This window comes from Myotis daubentonii, chromosome 16 (assembly GCF_963259705.1).
Source record: "Myotis daubentonii chromosome 16, mMyoDau2.1, whole genome shotgun sequence".
NCBI classification, from domain to species: domain Eukaryota; kingdom Metazoa; phylum Chordata; class Mammalia; order Chiroptera; family Vespertilionidae; genus Myotis; species Myotis daubentonii.
The window spans coordinates 5,928,983-5,947,107 of record NC_081855.1 but is presented as its reverse complement, the minus strand read 5'-3'; the positions used below and the strand labels follow the sequence as shown (position 1 = coordinate 5,947,107).

The window sequence follows — 18,125 nt, the reverse complement described above, 5'->3', positions numbered from 1 at the left end:
ACTGATGTGTACAAATATCTATTTGAGTTCCTGTTTCCAATTCTTTTGGGTATATACCCAGATGTGGAATTGCTGAATCATATGGTAACTCTATGTTTAATTTTTTTACCCTGGAGGGTTTTAAGCAGGAAAATTATATGATCTGCTGTAGACTTTTAAAAGACCCATTTGCTCACTGTAGTTCCACAGGGCCTGTGTATGCACACACACACGTGTGTGTGTGTGTGTGTGTGTGTGTGTGTGTGTGCGTTTGTGTGTGGGTGTGTGGTATGGACATAGGAACCCATGCTCAGGATCAATGCAGGGGTCTGGGGTCATGTCCGGTGGCCCAGCCACCCACCCCAGCTCCTGGTCCTTGTGTTCTAGGTCATTCTGCGGGACCTGCTCCGCTTCCTTCTGGTATACGTAGTCTTCCTTTTCGGTTTCGCTATAGGTAAAGGTTCCCCTCCTGCCCCTGCCCATCCCTCGCTGCCCCGTAAACCCCCAAGTCTGCAGGCTGGAATCCCCAGGCTGACAACCCCATTCTACTGTCCTGCAGCCTTGGTGAGCCTGAGCCAGGAGGTCCGGGACCCCAAGGTCCCCGCAAGTTCAAATGCCACGGAGGCAGCGTGGTCTGGGGCAGGACAGGAGGACGGGGAGGGCAGCGAGGTCCCATACCGTGGCATCGTGGACACCGCCCTGGAGCTCTTCAAGTTCACCATCGGCATGGGCGAGCTGGCCTTCCAGGAGCAGCTGCGCTTCCGCGGGGCTGTGCTGCTGCTGCTGCTGGCCTACGTGCTGCTCACCTACATCCTGCTGCTCAACATGCTCATCGCCCTCATGAACGAGACTGTCAGCAGCGTCACCACCGACAGCTGGAGCATTTGGAAGCTGCAGGTGCCCCTGGAGGCTCCCCTCTCCCTCCCCAAGGAGTTCTGGGCCCAGTGAGGAGTGGGCAGGACCCAGCTGAGCTGGCCCCGGAGCAGATCCAGGGCCCTGGGTGGTCTTGCCTTTGTCGGGGTGTCCATCATCCACTACTTCCTTCAAGGGCTGCTGTGAGGCTCGAATAAGCTCATATATCTGAAGCCCTTAGAACAGTGCCTGACACACAGTAGGTGCTCAATGTGTTAGTTATCATCATCATCATAATTATTAAGTGTTTATTGAGTGCCTACTATGGGGTTAGGCACAGTTTTAGGTTCTAAACGCATAGCAGAGAACAAGACAAAGTCTGCCCTCATGTAGCTCCCTTCCTGTGCTCAGCATATGCTGAGTGTGTGGTTTTGGTGGGCAAGGCAGGCAGGCTGTGCCATCAGAGGTCCCTGCAGCTGGGGCTGATAAGGCACCACCTACAGTGGAGGAAGCCAAAGCTGCTCCTTGACCTGGGAAGGCTGGGTGCAGGTCTGGGCAGTTTGTGTAGGGAGAGCCTTGCTCAGGAGGCTGGACTGTGCTACCAATTCCCTGTTGACCTTGGGTAAGCCCCTGTCTTCTCTGAGACTCCATGTCCTTACCTGCAAAGTTCTGTCCCCACCTACTTTGTGTGTCAGTGGGCAGGCACACTGTGGGTTAGAGCAGATGAACTTCGGTACCTGTCGGTGTGACATTCTGGGGCCTGTAATGATGCAATAGCCAGTGACTGCCGAGCACTCTACATGCAGACTTCCCCGAAGCCCCCAGGCCTGTAAGTGGGGAAACTGAGGTTCACGGGGTTGAGGCCAACACCACGCAGGTAATCAAACACTGGAGCTGGATCCAGCCTGGTGCTCAGTGGACTTAGGCCTATACTTACTGTAAAGTGCGTGGCGCATCTCCCTGGCTGCTCTGTCTGATGTGTCCTTTGTCCCCAGAGAGCCATCTCTGTCCTGGAGGTGGAGAATGGCTACTGGTGGTGCAGGAGGAAGAAGCAGCCGGCAGGGGTGAAGCTGAGGGTTGGCACCAGGCCAGATGGTAGCCCGGATGAGCGTTGGTGCTTCAGGTGAGTGAGGGGCAGGGGAGGGAGCTGAAGGCCAGCCTTCCTCCTCTGAAAGCCAGGGACAGCGGCCAGGAGCCGGGGCGGTGGGAGAGGCAGGACTTAGGGGTGACAGGGGACTGAGCCTGCCCTGGGAAGGCGAGGTCAAGGATGCTGGATCTCATAGGCCAGGGGCTGCCACTGCCTGTCTGGCCATCTGCCTGTCTGTGTGGCTTAAACTGAAGGTCCCTGACCTACTTCTCTGGCCTGGAATTGGATAGTTAAGAGGCCGAGAATCCAGAGGAACCTCAGGTTATAGCATACCAGCCTCGCTGCCGCTGGTCTGACCTGCCCTCCCAAATCCCACACGACCAGGGGTAACAACCCTTTCACAGAGAACAAACTCTTCCATGCCTGTGGGAGACCCGGCACTGAGAGAGGCCACTTGATGACAGATGCACAGACAGAAACAGGCTTTCAGGAGATTAGAGTTAAGCAAGGAGAGGGAGAGTCTCAAGCAGGTAGCGTAGCCCACTGGGCCCCAGCGGGGACCCGGAGGCACACCTGACCTAAACGCTTCGCTGGACGTTCTGGGCACCCAGGTTGCTGGGGACCGCTTGCAGGGATAGGTGCCTGTCTCCCCCATCTCCCCGTTGGCACCCAGCTCAGGACAGTGGCCACAGCTGCAAGGGCTGAGGGGGCTGGTGGTGGCCGGGGTCTTGTGGAGAGGGGCAGAGACCCATCCTCCTGGCAGTCCCTGCGTCCCCGGAAGGTCAGCTCAGCCTACCGCCCGGGGCCAGGGCCCTCCTGGGCGCAGCAGGCCGCATTGGCTCCGCAGCTCAGAGCTGCTCTGCCCCTCAGGTCGGAGGAAGTGAACTGGGCTGCCTGGGAGCAGACGCTGCCCACGGTGCGCGAGGAGCCTGCGGGGCCAGGCGACCCTGGTGAGTAACCGTGTGGGAGACTGTGTTCCCATGTGTGTGGTCACATGCGTGTGTTTGCATGTGCGTGTTCGTATGTGTGTCTGCTTGGCCACATAGCTATGCAGAGTCTGGGGCAGGACCTCTGCTGTAGCCACTCCTGAGCTACACTCATTTGAATAGATGCCCCCCTGAAAGCGGTGCTCCCCCCACATCCCCAGCCCGCTGGCCTGGGAAAACCTCCAGGCCATTAGTGCTTTCGCAGCCCAGCCTACACCCCGACCTCCTCGCCTGCCTTCACCTGCCCTCACCTCCCGGCTCTTCACACCGTCCCCTCCTCCTCGCAGGCTCCAACCCATCGCCTGCTTTCCCCATCCAAGTGCCAGGGCTGAGCCTGGAGCCCAGCAGGGGAACCGGCTGGGGAGGCCCCTTCCCACCATAGCACAGGTGGCATCTCTGGCCCCCACCGGCTCTGTCCTCTCGGCCCTGCTGACCGGAGCACCGAGCCTCTTCCCACCTCCAGCCGGTTCCTCTGTGCCTGTCCCGCCCCTCCGGGCCCGCAGTCTCTCCTTCCCAGGGTGTGAGAGCCCCCCTTGTCCCCCTCCCTGCTTCCCACCACGGGTGACTCCTTCCTCCCACCCAGAGGCCTCTTCTGAGAACCAGCTCTCTTCACAGCACACCCTCCTGGAACCTTCGGTAGCTCCCATCTCAGCTTCCGTGAGCTCCTTCCTCTCCTTCCTCATCCTCTTTCAGAAGACTCCACTTGCTTGCGCCTCTGGCCCAACCCCTCCCACGACAGCCTCCTGGGTCTCCCAGGACCCCTGTAGGGGACTCGTCTGTCCTCCTGCTTCACAGCCGGCTGGCTTCCCAGGTCCAGGGTCCCTGTCGAAGGCCCTGGCAGCCCGGCGGGCTTCCTGTCTACCCTCTTTGTCCTTAATTCTAAGTCCTGCTGCCCCGTCACTTCATTGCCAAGATTCTAAAGGTCAACTTGCTCCTCATCCTGCCCCAAGCATTCCATACCCCAACCTCACACCTGGTGCCTGCTGGGCCTCCACCGGGCCATCCCAAACAGGAACAGCGGGGGGCAGTCCTACCAGGCCCCTGTCACTGCACCTTCTCCTCACCAGGGGAGGGCCTTGCCGGTGTCTTGCCTCCTGCCCCCATCTGGTCCTGGAGACCCACGGGCAGCACTTCGCCTGCACCCCGACCTCCAGACAAGCCTCTCTCTCCAGTGTCTCCCGCTCCAATTCCTCTTTGTAGGAAAACTACACACGGCCCCACAACACAATGCCCTCCTCTTCCTGGAAGGCCACCCTTTCAGTGCGCAGGTCAAGGACCAAAGCTGCTGTCCACCCCCACCGCCCCCAGCTCTCTCCACGTGACAGCCAGTCCAGGCTACAGTGCTCCCTGTCCTTCGCCTGCCTTGGGTCTTCCCTCTGCCCTTCCTGCTTCCCTGGGTGTCCAATCTGTCCCCGCCCTGTGGGTGCGGTCCCTCTCTCCTCTGAGCTCCCCGAGCACCTAACTCTCACTTCCCTCAGCTCTTCAGGGAGTGAGTCTCCGTGCCCTGGTTTCTAATGAAAAAGTCTGTCTCCTGGGAGGAGGCCCACCCCAGGCACATGCAGGGGTTCAGGAAATGCTGTGGAAGGAGGGCGGTGGGGAGGGGCTGCTGGGGACTCAGGATCCCCTATGTCCACAGGCAAGATGTGGTCGGGGGGGGGGGGGGGCCTTCAGCAGCTTCCCTAACACCTGCCTCCCGGGCACACACCGCAAGGGCCAAGTCCCAGTGTCTTCATCCATTCACAGGCACCAAGAAGAGCCCTGCCCGGGCCAACCGCCCCGGGAAGGACGGTGCCCTGGAGGAAGACCACCTGCTCCTCCAGCCCCTAAAGTCCCACTGACAGACGAGGCCGGCAGGACAGCGCCAAGGAACTTTCCCAGGGAACAAATCTCAATAAATATTTTCTCAGGACTAACCCTACCGGAGAGATCCGAGCAAAGTTACCGGGCCCCTAGGCTGGCTGGTCGACGTCTGCATGACTCTGTGAGCAGGAGCCCGTGTCTGGGGCTGGGTGCTCCCGCCCTCACCTGGGCCCAGGAGCCCTCCCCTGCTGCCCCCCAGCCTTGAGCTGTTCTCTTCCTGGGTGCAGGGAGCTGGCCAGGGGGCTCCTGTTCTGGCAGCTGTGTGGTGGTGGACATGCACGAGCACGGCCTCCCTCCTCCCTCTCCCGTAGCCCCAGGCACCTCCAAGACGCCTCTCAAAGCCCTTGCGGGCCTCGGCTTAGTTTGGACTCTAGAGTATTGCTTTCTCTCCCCACTGGCGTCCTCCTTAGTTTATACCCTGGCAAGCCGTTCTCTCAGAACAGGCAGAGGGCACTTGCTAAGACACAAGAGAACCGCGATACCTCTGTGCTCGGGAGGCTTGAGGCTCCCTGTGCGCACGGGTACTCTAGCTGGCACCCCAGCACCCCGCGGTTTTGCCCAACATTTCCAGGCATCTCTCCCATACCCCTGCGGGCCCCCACGTTCTCCTTAGTACTTTCACCAGATTCTTCACGCAGGCGGAGGGGCCTCATGTGGGTCTGACCCCGTGACTTGGCTCTCTCTGGAAATGAAACTGGAAAAGCCGGTGTTCATGCTGCCTGTCACCGTCAGAACCAATCAGTAGAGACAAGGATTGCATCTTTATGGGTGTGATCTGAGAAGACAGTGGGTTATGTCCCCTAAAAAGAGTGTCTTGCATCTCAGATCAAGCCGACCCTTTTTATAAGGAGAAGAAAAGTGTAGGTAAAGGGTTTGGAATTGAGGGGAAAACAGGTGAGGGGTTTGAAATTCAGGGGAAAAGGTGAATGGGATAGAAGCTGCCATCCAGGGATTTTCCTAGCATCCCTTCACCTGCTGACGGGTGATTCTTTTCTTTCTTTTTTTCTTTATTGTTGAAAGTATTACATATGTCTCCTTTTTCCCCCATTGACCTCTCCCAGCCCATCCCTGTTTTTGTTTTTTTAAGTACATTTTTATTGATTTTAGAGAGGAAGAGAATGGGAGATAGGAACACCAGTGATAAGAATCACTGATCGGCTGCCTCCTGCACATCCCCTATTGGGGATTGAGCCCACAACCCCAGGCATGTGGCTTGACCAGGAATTGAACACTGTGACCTCCTGATTCAGAGGTTGATGCTCAACCACTGAGGCTCGCAGGCCAGGCCTGAACGGTGACTCTATCTGTGCCCTGGGCGGTGGACATTCTTCCCCTGGAGCACATGGCTCAGATACCGCCTTGCAGTCCTCCTGGGGCGCAGAGGTCGAAGTGCGTGTGGGTCTCATGAAGTCAGGGCAGGTCCAGTCACACATTTCAGGCCATGGAGCAATAGCTTTCTATATGCAGGTTACTGAGCCTACTAACTGTATATCTGAAGCTAAAATTTTTTATCTTCTTGAGTTCCCATCAGAAATTCCCTCCCTCTGTATCACGATCTCACTCATATGTGGAATCTAATGAACAAAATAAACTGATGAACAAAATAGATCCAGAGACATAGACGCATGGAACAGACTGTGGAATCTCAGAGGGAAGGTAGAGGTGGGTGGGTGGGAAGAGATCAACCAAAGAATTTGTATGCACATATGGACACAGAGAATAGAGTGGCGAAGGCCTGGTATGGGAAGGGGCTGGAAGGGGTCAATGGGGGCGGGGGAAGGGGACATATGTAATACTTTTTTTAAAATTAAATCTTTATTGTTCAGATTATTACAGTTGTTCCTCTTTTTCCCCCCATAGCTCCCCTCCACCCGGTTCCCACCCCACCCTCTGCCCTCACCCCGCCACCACTGTCCTCATCCATAGGTGCACGATTTTTGTCCAGTCTCTTCCCGCATTCCCCACACCCCTTTTCCCCCCAAGAATAGTCAGTTCACTCCCTTTCTATGCCCCTGATTCTATTATAATCACCAGTTTATTCTGTTCATCAGATTATTTATTCACTTGATTTTTCGATTCACTTGTTGATAGATGCATATTTGTTGTTCATAATTTGTATCTTTACCTTTTTCTTCCTCTTCCTCTTCTTAAAGGATACCTTTCAGCATTTCATATAATCCTGGTTTGGTGGTGATGAACTCCTTTAGCTTTTCCTTACCTGTGAAGCTCTTTATCTGACCTTCAATTCTGAATGATAGCTTTGCTGGATAAAGTAATCTTGGTTGTAGGTTCTTGGTATTCATCACTTTGAATATTTCTTGCCACTCCCATGTGGCCTGCAAAGTTTCTGTTGAGAAATCAGCTGACAGTCGTATGGGTACTCCCTTGTAGGTAACTGACTGTCTTTTTCTTGCTGCGTTTAAGGTTCTCTCTTTGTCTTTTGCTCTTGGCATTTTAATGATGATGTGTCTTGGTGTGGTCCTCTTTGGATTCCTTTTGTTTGGGGCTCTCTGCACTTCCTGGACTTGGAAGTCTATTTCTTTCACCAGGTAGGGGAAGCTTTCTATCATTATTTCTTTAAATAGGTTTTCAATATCTTGCCTTCTCTCTTCTTCTGGCACCCCTATAATTCGGATGTTGGTACGCTTGAAGCTGTCCCAGAGGCTCCTTACACTATCTTTGTATTTTTGGATTCTTTTTTCATTTTGCTTTTCCGGTTGGGTGTTTTTTGCTTCTTCGTATTTCAAATCTTTGACTTGATTCTAGCGATCCTCTAGTCTGCTGTTGGAACTCTGTATAATATTCTTTATTTCAGTCAGTGTATGCTTAATTTCTAGTTGGTCCTTTTTCATATCCTCAAGGATCTCACTAAATTTATTGGCGGTTTCTAGAAAACTCTTGAAAAACCTTAAAAGTGTGGTTTTGAACTCTATATCCAGTGGTTTGCTTTCCTTCATTTCTGTCATTTGTGTCCTGTTTCTTTGTCTCCGCATTTGTTATGCTTCGTTGTGTCAGTAGAGTGGCTTTCTGTGCTAGGTGTCCTAAAGGGCCCAGTGGCTCAGCCTCTCCAATTACCTGAAGTAGACACTCTTGGTGAACCCCCTTGTGGGCTTTGTGCACAGTCTTGTTGTAGTTAAGCCTTGATTGTTGTAGGTAACACTGGGAGGGATTGACCTCCAGGCCAATTGGCTGTGAGAATCAGCTGTTTCTGCAGTGGGAGAACTTCTGTGCTGGAGACACCCCTCCGGGGCAAGTCTTGCTTCAGTGGGGCTTTGGTGCTCACTGAGTCTGCCCCCTGAGTGTGTCCTTTATGGATCTGAAGAGCTGCAATCTGGATGGTCCCACTCTGACCACCGGGTACACTGGCTCCTGGATCTCTAAGGAGGTGCTAATCTAGCCTCTGCCTGAGGCTACTCAGCAGGAGCCAGCTGTGAAGCAATGCAAGTTGCCTGAGGCCTTGGTCCAGCTGCAGTTTGTTAGGTAATTTTCAGATTGCAAAGGGCCAGGCCTTTCATATGCAAAAGCCTCCATGCATGGCTTGGGTGGGGCATGGTCCCAGGGGATCAACAGGGCGGAGCAAGCAGCTATGGCTGCTCTCAGTCCTGCCCTCAGAGTCCCAGCTTCTCAGTGTCCCATTAATCGCTGCAAGCACCTCTGAGAGAAAGCTGCCCTCGCGTTCCGACCGTCAGACAGTCCAGTTTATCCCGTATGAGTCTGGGTCCCCGGAGACTTGCCTGGAACTGGAGCTCAGAGCTTGAGACTCCCTCCCAATTGAAAAAGACAACCTTGTCCTCAGCCACCAGCCCTCTCCGTGTACGCCTCCACACCTCTGTACTTTACTTCCACACCGCACCTCCTCTGAGTCTCGGTATGCTTTTCTCTTTCCTTCTAGTTGTAGAATTTCCACTCAGCCAGCCTTCCTATGGTTCTGGATGATGTCCGTTCCGTCTTTTAGTTGTATTTTTGAAGTGGTTGTGCGAGGCAGCAATCTCCGGTGTTTACCTATGCCGCCATCTTGGTTTCTCCTGTAAGACTTTTAACAATAAACATTTAATTTAAAAAAAAGAAATCCCCTCCCTCCAATAAGATACTACCCTTATTTTTAAGACTAGCTCAAGAGTTGTCATCTCACCAAAACCGGTTTGGCTCAGTGGATAGAGAGTCAGCCTGCGGAATGAAAGGTCCCAGGTTCGATTCCGGTCAAGGGCATGTACCTGGGTTGCAGGCACATCCCCAGTAGGAGATGTACAGGAGGCAGCTGATCGATGTTTCTCTCTCATTGATGTTTCTAACTCTCTATCTCTCTCCCTTCTTCTCTGAAAAAAATCAATAAAATATATTTTTTTCAAAAAAGAGTTGTCATCTCACTATAGAGGGTGTCCCCCCCCCTAAAATATATACACACACTCTGAATAATTATAAAGGCAGTGATTATTAAAATACATTTCATTTTCAAAATTGAGCTACCAGCTGTTAAAGTGTGCATACATTGTTTTGGGACACCCTCATATAGCCTTTCCAATTTACTCCAGTCAAAATAAATTGCTCTCCTGCGCCTGGTGTGGCTCAGTGGTTGGGCATCAACTTAAGAACCAGGAGGTCAAGGGCTCAATCCCCAGTAGGGAGCATGCAGGAGGCAGCCGATCAATGATTCTCATCATTGGTGTTTCCATCTCTCTCTCCCTTTCTCTCTGAAATCAGCAACAAATATATTTTTAAAAATGAATGAATTACTCCCCCCTGGGGGAATGGGTGTTTATATAATGTGTATGCACGACTGCATATTAATTTTTAAGAGAAAGGGAGACCTGAGTGTTTTTCATTTGGGGACAGGCCGAGGTTTCCATGGCTGAGAAGAGGGCATGGGGATCAGGAAAGGACCTGGGGTGGAGGTGGGGAGGATGGCAGCTCGCTCCTCTGAGGTCATTCTAAGGAGCACATGGTGCGGAGCTCCGCCGAGGCTTTGAAATAGTTGCGGAGAGCATGCGACTGGCAACGTTTCTTAGAATCAGGACCAACTATTTGTGAAGGTCGCCGCGCTCTGCCACGGCTCTGCAGGTCTCAGGTGCGGGATCTCATGTGATCGTCAGGACAATGTGGTGTGGCCCATTTCTCCATTTTCCTGACGAGCAGGTGGAACCTCACACAGATGAGCCCTTTGCTCAAGGTCACGCTGCAAAGCAGGGGCAGGGGCGGGACCTCCACGTGGTCCCCCGCACTGCCCCAGCACCCCCTCCCTCTAGGGCCCAGCGCTCTGCCTTGGTCCCACCTCAGTCCCCTCCCCTGCGTGCCGGCCCGGCCCCCCCTCTGGACCCCCACGCCCCACAGCTCTGCAGGGGTGGGGGGAGGCCCAGGTGGGCCGAGCCCATGTAGAACAGGGGGAAGTTCCCAGTCTTGCTGGTGGGTGTCACTACTGCCCTGTGCGGAGTGGAACGTCCCAGCTCCTTAAGGGCCTGGGCTGTGGCGGGAGCCACCTTTCCTCCGTGGCTGCTGCGGTGCGGGTTTGCTCTGCATCTGATGCTGGTGGCTGGTGGCTGGTGGCTGGTGGCTGGTGGCTGGTGGCTGGTGGCAGGACAAGCAGCCAGTGCCTTCATCGTGTTTGGGAGATGTTTCCGGGGAGCTTAACCGGAGGAGGCAGGTGGCCGCCCACATTGTAACATTTGACTAAAGAAAGGCACTAGAGTCCAAATTAAAAGCAGAATGCACTGTTTATTCAAGAGGCAGATGCTCTCGGGTAAGGTCCCATGGTCTGTGCGCGCAGGCCAGGGGAGTCACACACGATAGGGGAGGCGGGAGGATTATATAGGCAGGGAGAGCCGTTGCTACCGGGATGTTTGTTGGTGATGGTTGGGCTGGAAACGGACGCTTGGCTGGGCTGGAAAGCAACTTGCCGACGTTCAGTTTGTGTTTTCCATTCCCTTGGCGCCCCGTATCCACCTGGACCTTACACATGTGGGCGTTGGTCAGGCGCCGTGGTGGGGACTGGAGCCTGGCGGGGCCGTGCCACGCAGCCGGGCGCTTGCTTTTCCTGCAGGCCCACCGCCCCCCAGAGCCTGAGGTCACCGAATGTCAGGGCCAGCCTGACAGGTTGAGCCGGGCTGAGGCAGGGAGGTGGGAATTGAGAAAAGAAAGAAAGACAGGAGAGCAGGATAGGGAGGACTGCAGTCAGGAACTGCAGTAAGTTCATTAGCCACGCAATGCCTTTGATACACAAAACACTGAATAGGAGTCTGTCAAGAGGAATGTATTCTTTGTTCCTCTTAATCTCTAAGGGAGGGACAGAGCAGAAGGACAAATTCTCGGTACAGCAAATCTCAGTAAATAGTCACAGATTTCTTGATAAGCCATGAAAGGCTGTTCTCATTCTACAAAGGTTGCTCTCATTCTACTGGTAACCACCATCCAAACAAGTCTGGGAAAACTGTGTGGGTAAGGGTCCCAGCCTTGCTAGCCCCTGCAGGTGCAAGGACCATGTCAGCTTACACCTGGTCTCCAACAGATCCCCCTTCCTTGTTTTTTAGGCGAAGTTCATGTAGTCCTATTTGCAGGGATCGGATGCTGGATCCGATGGTTCGGAAGCAGACTGGAAGTAAACAGAGAATAATGAGAGCAAGGATAACCACAATTAATAGAGACCAAATAAAAGACTGTAATCCATGAAAGGACATAAGGCTTTGAATTTCATTAAAAATATTCTGTGCTACTTCGCCAGGAGGCAACAGAGCAGAACCTGCATCATTAATAGCTTGAATCTCTCCAAGTAATCTACTGATATCTAAAGTAAAGTTAGTCTGATCCCAAACTCCTAACAGGTGGTTGCGAACTCAATCCCAATGCCACGTAGTACCACTATATATCTTAGGGTGACACAAATCCAATCAAACTCAGCATGACACTGAAGGGTAGAACGCACTTTCAAGCTGTGCATTTGATCTCCTATAAGGAGCACAGCTTCTTCTAGTGCATTGAGTCTTTGTTCTATTTTCTTATCTATGAGCTCTTCAGCTCCTAAGGCATCCGAAACGTTCTTCGCCAAGCCATCCACAAAATGAGCTGTGTGCATTTCTTGGGTTAAAGCTATGGCCGCAGTAGTGGCAGTAGCAATGAGATAGACTAGAGCCACGAGGCCAGCAATAAGCACTCCGATGAACCTCTTAGGGAGGCTTAGCAAATCACTCAGTTCTCTTAATATGGGAGCCTGTATCCCTGTATCAAGGTCCAGTAATATTAACTGGGAGCATGACCAAGGAAGGCTGATGTAATACAACCACCTCATAACCAAAGGTGTATCTAGACACACAATTAGACAAGTTGCAATGAGTACAAGAAATTATATACAAGTTGCCCTTAAGTGCAATATCTACAATTCCAATAAGGAGAAGGTAAGGAGGAGGTACACAGGCAGTAAGACCTGTGATCACTGTAAGGTTATCATGATGCAAAGAAATGCTCCCTAAAGCGGCCATGAGCTTAAATATTTCTAACTGTACTCCTCCCCGCTTGGTGGTGAGTATCTGTTCTACCCAGCCTCCAGGGGTCTCTCTAGCCTTAAAATTACTTCTGCTAGATAGCGGGCTGGGATAGGACCAATCAAGTAACTGAAAGGAATTGTTAATGGGAGTATGTACCACAACCAACTCATGACGGCAACGCCGCCAAGGTGGATACTTCAGAAATAGCCTGTATTCATTATACACACATGGAGGCAATTTGGGCGGGATGCCCTGAGAGACAGTACAGGTGATGTCAGGCAGGCCATATATAGCAAGGAAACATTCTCATCGGATCCACCCCTCATACTCTTCGGGATCTCCACCTCTGCTAATGCCATGGGTATACCTTGGTGAAGCTTCTACAGTAAGACAGTTATTCCAATATTTAATGGCTGTAAAACATATGGGGACCCTGGTTGACCTTCCCTCATATCTATAATCTCCCACCCACTGAGGAGTAAGATGATCTGCACTTGGGTGGCCCATGATACCTGTATCATTAACAAAAACAGGAACGCTGGGGTCGTCCCAAGTAACGGCCCTGAGAAAGGGCGGATCTGGAATGTATGCTCAGTATGGAATCTGAGCATCACAGACCTGAACAGCCAAAATTGACAGCATGGCTAGAAACAAAGTCTCAGCAGTTCGTTGTGCTCCCTGGCGAACGACCATGGCCTCGGCCTCCAGTGTCAGCTTCTTCAACTGTCCCCAAGTTGGTGGAGACGTCCTCCAAGTCGTCTGTGATCTCCGTGGCGGCAGTGGCTGCACGGGCGCTAGTGGGCCGACTCGTAGCCTCTTGAATGGTGGAGTGAGTTCTTGTTCAATTCGTCCTCCATCTTGACTTTGAAAGGGCTGGACATAGCGGCTGGGGATCCAACGGGGCTCAGAGTCCCCTTCAGGAAATTCACAAAGAGACCCCCGAGCCCATATCAGAACAGGGTCGGGGCCATGCCGTTGTCCTGTAAGTAAGTCTTTCCACTGTACCCAAGGGTGGGATCTGGGCAGTGAGGACCACTGTCGCTCCGCAGTGGTTTTGCCCTGAGCGTCACCATTTAAAAAATAAAGGGAATAAGAGCTCTGTTAAGTAAGTTAGCAGGGGTATCTATATACTCCGCCTTTCTTATTTATTCAATTTGCCTTTTTAAAGTCTGATGAGCTCGCTCAACTACTCCCTACCCTTGAGGATTGTATGGGATGCCTGTTTTATGCTGGATTAGAAAAGTAGCACAAAACTTTTGGAATGCCGTACTTGTGGACCATTGTCAGTTTGAATGGTATGGGGGATGCCTAGGAAAGTAAAAGCTTGTAAACAGTGAGCAATAACATGTTTAGCGGCTTCTCCTGTACGAGGGGATGCAAAAATAAAACCAGAGAAAGTGTCAATAGAAACATGGACATAAGCTTGTTTTCCGAAAGATGGAATATGGGTTACGTCCATCTGCCACAGTTGGCCTGGTGTGTAGCCTCGCGGATTGACTCCTTCTGTGGGAGGAATGAATGTGGTTAGAGGGCATTGAGGACAGAGTTTGACAATTTGCTGAGTCTGTTCCTTTGTGACTGGAAACTGCTGACGTAGGCCAGTGGCATTTTGATGATGGAGAGAATGTGAGGCTTTGACTGCATCTAAAGGAGATAATGTTAGATAGGCAGTTTTAGTAAGTTGATCAGCATAAGTATTCCCCGCAGAGAGAGATCCAGGTAAATCTGTATGAGCTCGTATATGGCCAAAGAAACAAGGGTGAGAACATTTCCTGAGTAAAGCTTGAACCTGTAGTAAGCGAATAATCACTTCGGATCGGTCAGTGTCATGTAAATTAGCAGTTTCTAAGTGAATCATAATATTTACAATATAACAAGAGTCTGAGTAAAGGTTAAAAGATTGAATGGAAAGTTTGCATAATGCGTGATGTACTGCTTCGAGCTCCACGCATTGTGCTGAAGTGTGGTTAGTCTGAAAAACAAAGGGCTGATTATTGATAACTAGGGCAGCTAGAACCATCAGTAAACACCAGAACTGCATGAGAAATTGGTTGAGTCTTGACTACCTTGGGGAAAATGAAGGAATGTTCTGTAAAAAATTGTATGAGTTTATTAGATGGGTAATGAGAGTCTACTGTACCGTGATAGCCCAGGAATGAAAGAGGCCATTTATCATCCATATGAAATAGCCATTGCCTTTGTTGAGCCTTCTAGGGTACCACGATGGTATGGGGCTCTTGACCAAAAAGTTCCAGAGATCTGAGACGTCCTGCAAAAATAAGATCTGCTACTGCTTCTGAGTAAGGGTAAACTACCTTTTTCAGGGAGGAGTGCGGAGGAATCCACTCCAAAGGTCCCTGTTGCCATAAGAGGCCAGTAGGACATACGGGCGTAGCCAATACTAAATACAGCCATGGCTGTGGGTAATCAATTTTTTGTACAAATTGTTTCTTTAAGGCAGCTTCTATGTGGCAGATAGCCTTGGAGCTGCAGGAGTAAGCTGAAGAGGGGCCTGAGGGTCGCTATCCCCACGAAGAATATCAAATAAAGGTTTAAGGTCATTAGTTGTTATGCCTAAAGTTGGCCTAATCCAATTGATATCCCCTAAAAATTTTTGAAAATCATTTAAAGTCTCTAGCTTGTCTATCCTGAGTTGAATCTTTTGAGGACGAATTTTTCTTCCTTCTATGATATGTCCAAGATATAGATAAGGGTCTCGTCTTTGAACTTTTTCAGGTGCAATAATTAATCCAGATTTAAGAAGAGCCTGTTGTAAGTCATCATACACCCGTTCTAATTGACGTTCCGTATAGTGAGCTAAAAGAATGTCATCCATATAGTGTATGATATAAGCCTGCGGATGTTTCTCTCGAACTCCGTGAATTGCCTGACAAACAAACTTTTGATACAGGGTAGGGCTATTAGCCATTCCCTGAGGCAATACCTTCCAATGACAGCGGCGCATGGGTTCCTGAAAATTAGTAGATGGGACACTGAATGCAAATCGTTTCCAATCAGAGGGATCCAGAGGAATAGTGAAAAAACAATCCTTTAAATCTAGTACTAATAGCTTCATCCCATTAGGGATTGCTACAGAGGAAGGGCAACCAGGCTGTAAAGGCCCCATAATTTCCATATTCTTGTTTATTGCCCTTAAATCCTGTAAAAGGCACCAATTTCCTGATTTCTTTTTTATGATAAAAATAGGAGTATTCCAAGGACTGGTAGTCTCTTCTATATGCCCTAGCTGCAGTTGTTCCTGTACCAACTCATGAGCAGCTTGTATTTTTTCTTTGGAAATGGGCCACTGCTCTACCCATACAGGGTCATCTGACTTCCAAGATATCTTGTCAGCTGTGTGGATAACAGGAGAAACAATGACCGCCCCCCCCCCTAAAAATTTCCCTGAGCTGGGGTGGTAACAAGGGCAACACCCAGGACAGACAGAATGTCTCGTTCCCATAAATTCACAGGGATCCCTGGCAAGACATATGGCTGAAATAACCCAGAGTGACCTTCATTGTCTTGCCACTCTAACATTTGTGAACTCTGTAAAGGAGAGTTGGTCTAACCTATTCCTTGAAGTTGTGTCATAGCTTCTCTATAGGGCCACTGTTTAGGCCAGTGAGCTAAGCTTATGACAAAAGTATCTGCTCCTGTATCTAAAATCCCTGTAAATCTTTTCCCTTGTATAAGTAAAGTTCTCTCAGGCCTTGCATGAGAAATAGCTTGTACTCAATATGCCTTGTCCGAGGAGCCAAAACCCCTGACCCCCTGAGACTCTGTGGAAAGTAGATTGCCTGTGGCAGGCAGAGGGAGCAAAATCAATTGAGCAATTTTCATGTCTGAGGTGATGGTGATGATATCTCTGGAGGCAGAGACTATAATTTTAATTTCCCCCTCATAATCTACATCAATTACTCCTGGAAAAATTTGTAATCCTTTCATAGTTAAGCTGCTTCTACCTAGTAAAAGGCCAAACATCCCTTTAGGAGTAGGTCCATACACTCCTGTAGGGATGGCCTGTGGTCCCAATTCTGGAGTTAATACATATCGCCCTATGGATCCAAGGTCCAACCCGGCACTTCCGGTGGTTGCTCAGAATAATTCTTGTATCCGTTTTGCTCCCTGGGGCAGGCTGGGTGCTGTGCAGCCAGCTGGCCTTGACACGGCACAAGGACAGGAGGGTAAACAGACAATGCCCCTATCATTTGCCGGGGCTGGGCTGGCCCGTTTCAGGAGTTTTCAGACTGCTGCTGAGGCAAGGAATTTCCCTGGACATCTGTCTTAGATCTACACTCATTTGCCCAATGTTTTCCTCTTTTACATTTAGGGCATAGTCCAGGTTGTTTGGGACCTCTGCCGTTTCCTTTATTAATCCCTTTATTAGAGGGACACTGTTTTGCCATGTGTCCTGTTCCTCCACAAGTGAAACACTTGTGTGTTTGACTTTTCCCTGTGCTAAACTGTTGCTGAAGAATTCCTTCAATGGTGGTTCCCTTTAATGCGGCCGCAATGGTGACTCCTTGTATATATGAGGGACCAATATCTGCGCAAATGTGGATATAATCTGAGAGAGTCCCCTTTCTTTGATAGGGCCGCAGTGCAGCTTGGCAGGCAGTGTTTAAAGCCATCTGGAGAGGGGAAAGTGGAACTGGTGCTGCACAAGGCAGCGGAGCGCGGCGGGAACGGCCCCCGCGGCTTCTCTGTTTCTTGCCAAGAAGCTTTAATGCTTCTAAAAAGTGTTCTAACACATCCTCCATATCACTGCCCTCTTCAGTTCCAGCAGAAGAATATTCTTCCTCCTCTTTTGCCTGAACAACACCTGTATCATCATCATGATAAAGGGCAGCAGCTTCCTCAAGATCCTCCTCATCCTGAGGATTTAATTTGCCTTTAAAATTTACATGATTCCTTTTTAATATACTGTCTTTTCTAGACCCCTGTTTTGTGCCATCACACTGCTTCTCTTTTTTTCCTGGCTGAAGAGACGGTTGATTATGGTCATGCCTGGGATCCAAACAATCCCGTATCAAACTCCATAAGGAAAATGCATCAACCGGGGTCTTCCTTGGCCCAAGGCTTTATAATGATTGTGCATTTGTTCTCCAACTTTCTGCCACGTTTCTAAGTTAACGGTTCCTTCCTCAGGAAACCAAGGGCAGACCTCCTGAATGAATTTTAAAAATTTTTCTGCTTGCTTGTCATTAACCTTAGTTCCTTTACTGTTGAGCATAGACTTTAACATTTGCCCATAAAGGGCATTTTCCCTAGATTCTAACTGTCCCATGCTTTACTCTCGACTATCAAAAAATTTCTCCTCCCTGACCTTAACGAGTGCACTCTCTATCCGGAGGAGTTCCTCACCGTCTGCTTCCCAAGTCTTCAGGTCCCTGGCTTTCGGGCGCCAATTTGTCAGGGCCAGCCTGACAGGTTGAGCCGGGCTGAGGTAGGGAGGTGGGAATTGAGAAAAGAAAGAAAGACAGGAGAGCAGGATCGGGAGGACTACAGATCAATCGAAGAACTGCAGCAAGTTTATTAACCACGCAATGCCTTTGATACACAAAACACTGAATAGGAGGTCTGTCAAGAGGAATGTATTCTTTGTTCCTCTTAATCTCTAAGGGAGTGACAGAGCAGAAGGACAAATTCTCGATACAGCAAATCTCAGTAAATAGTCACAGATTTCTTGATAAGCCATGAAAGGCTGTTCTCATTCTACAAAGGTTGCTCTCATTCTACTGATAACCGCCATCCAAACAAGTCTGGGAAAACTGTGTGGGTAAGGGTCCCAGCCTTGCTAGCCCCTTCAGGTGCAAGGACCGTGTCAGCTTACACCCGGTCTCCAACAGCCAAAGGCCGGGGCGACTGGGCCTGGGCTCACCGTTG

The 18,125-nt window shown here is 50.6% G+C and overlaps 1 protein-coding gene across 3 annotated transcripts in view; it reads left to right on the top strand.

Annotated features, from left to right (window-relative positions):
- The window catches only part of LOC132217960 (transient receptor potential cation channel subfamily V member 2-like), a 49,320-nt gene extending 44,509 nt beyond the window's left edge, over positions 1 to 4,811 (top strand). For 2 of the 3 annotated variants that reach the window (XM_059668521.1, XM_059668523.1), the window contains exons 11-15: positions 367 to 433; positions 539 to 876; positions 1,827 to 1,954; positions 2,789 to 2,868; positions 4,648 to 4,811. In XM_059668521.1, the coding sequence (XP_059524504.1) occupies positions 367 to 433; positions 539 to 876; positions 1,827 to 1,954; positions 2,789 to 2,868; positions 4,648 to 4,742 (708 nt within the window). In that variant the 3' untranslated portion in view covers positions 4,743 to 4,811. Of the gene's footprint in view, positions 1 to 366; positions 434 to 538; positions 912 to 950; positions 1,054 to 1,826; positions 1,955 to 2,788; positions 2,869 to 4,647 lie in introns of those variants that run through there. The other variant, XM_059668522.1, reaches the window with a different exon arrangement.
- The last annotated feature ends 13,314 nt before the right edge of the window (positions 4,812 to 18,125 follow it).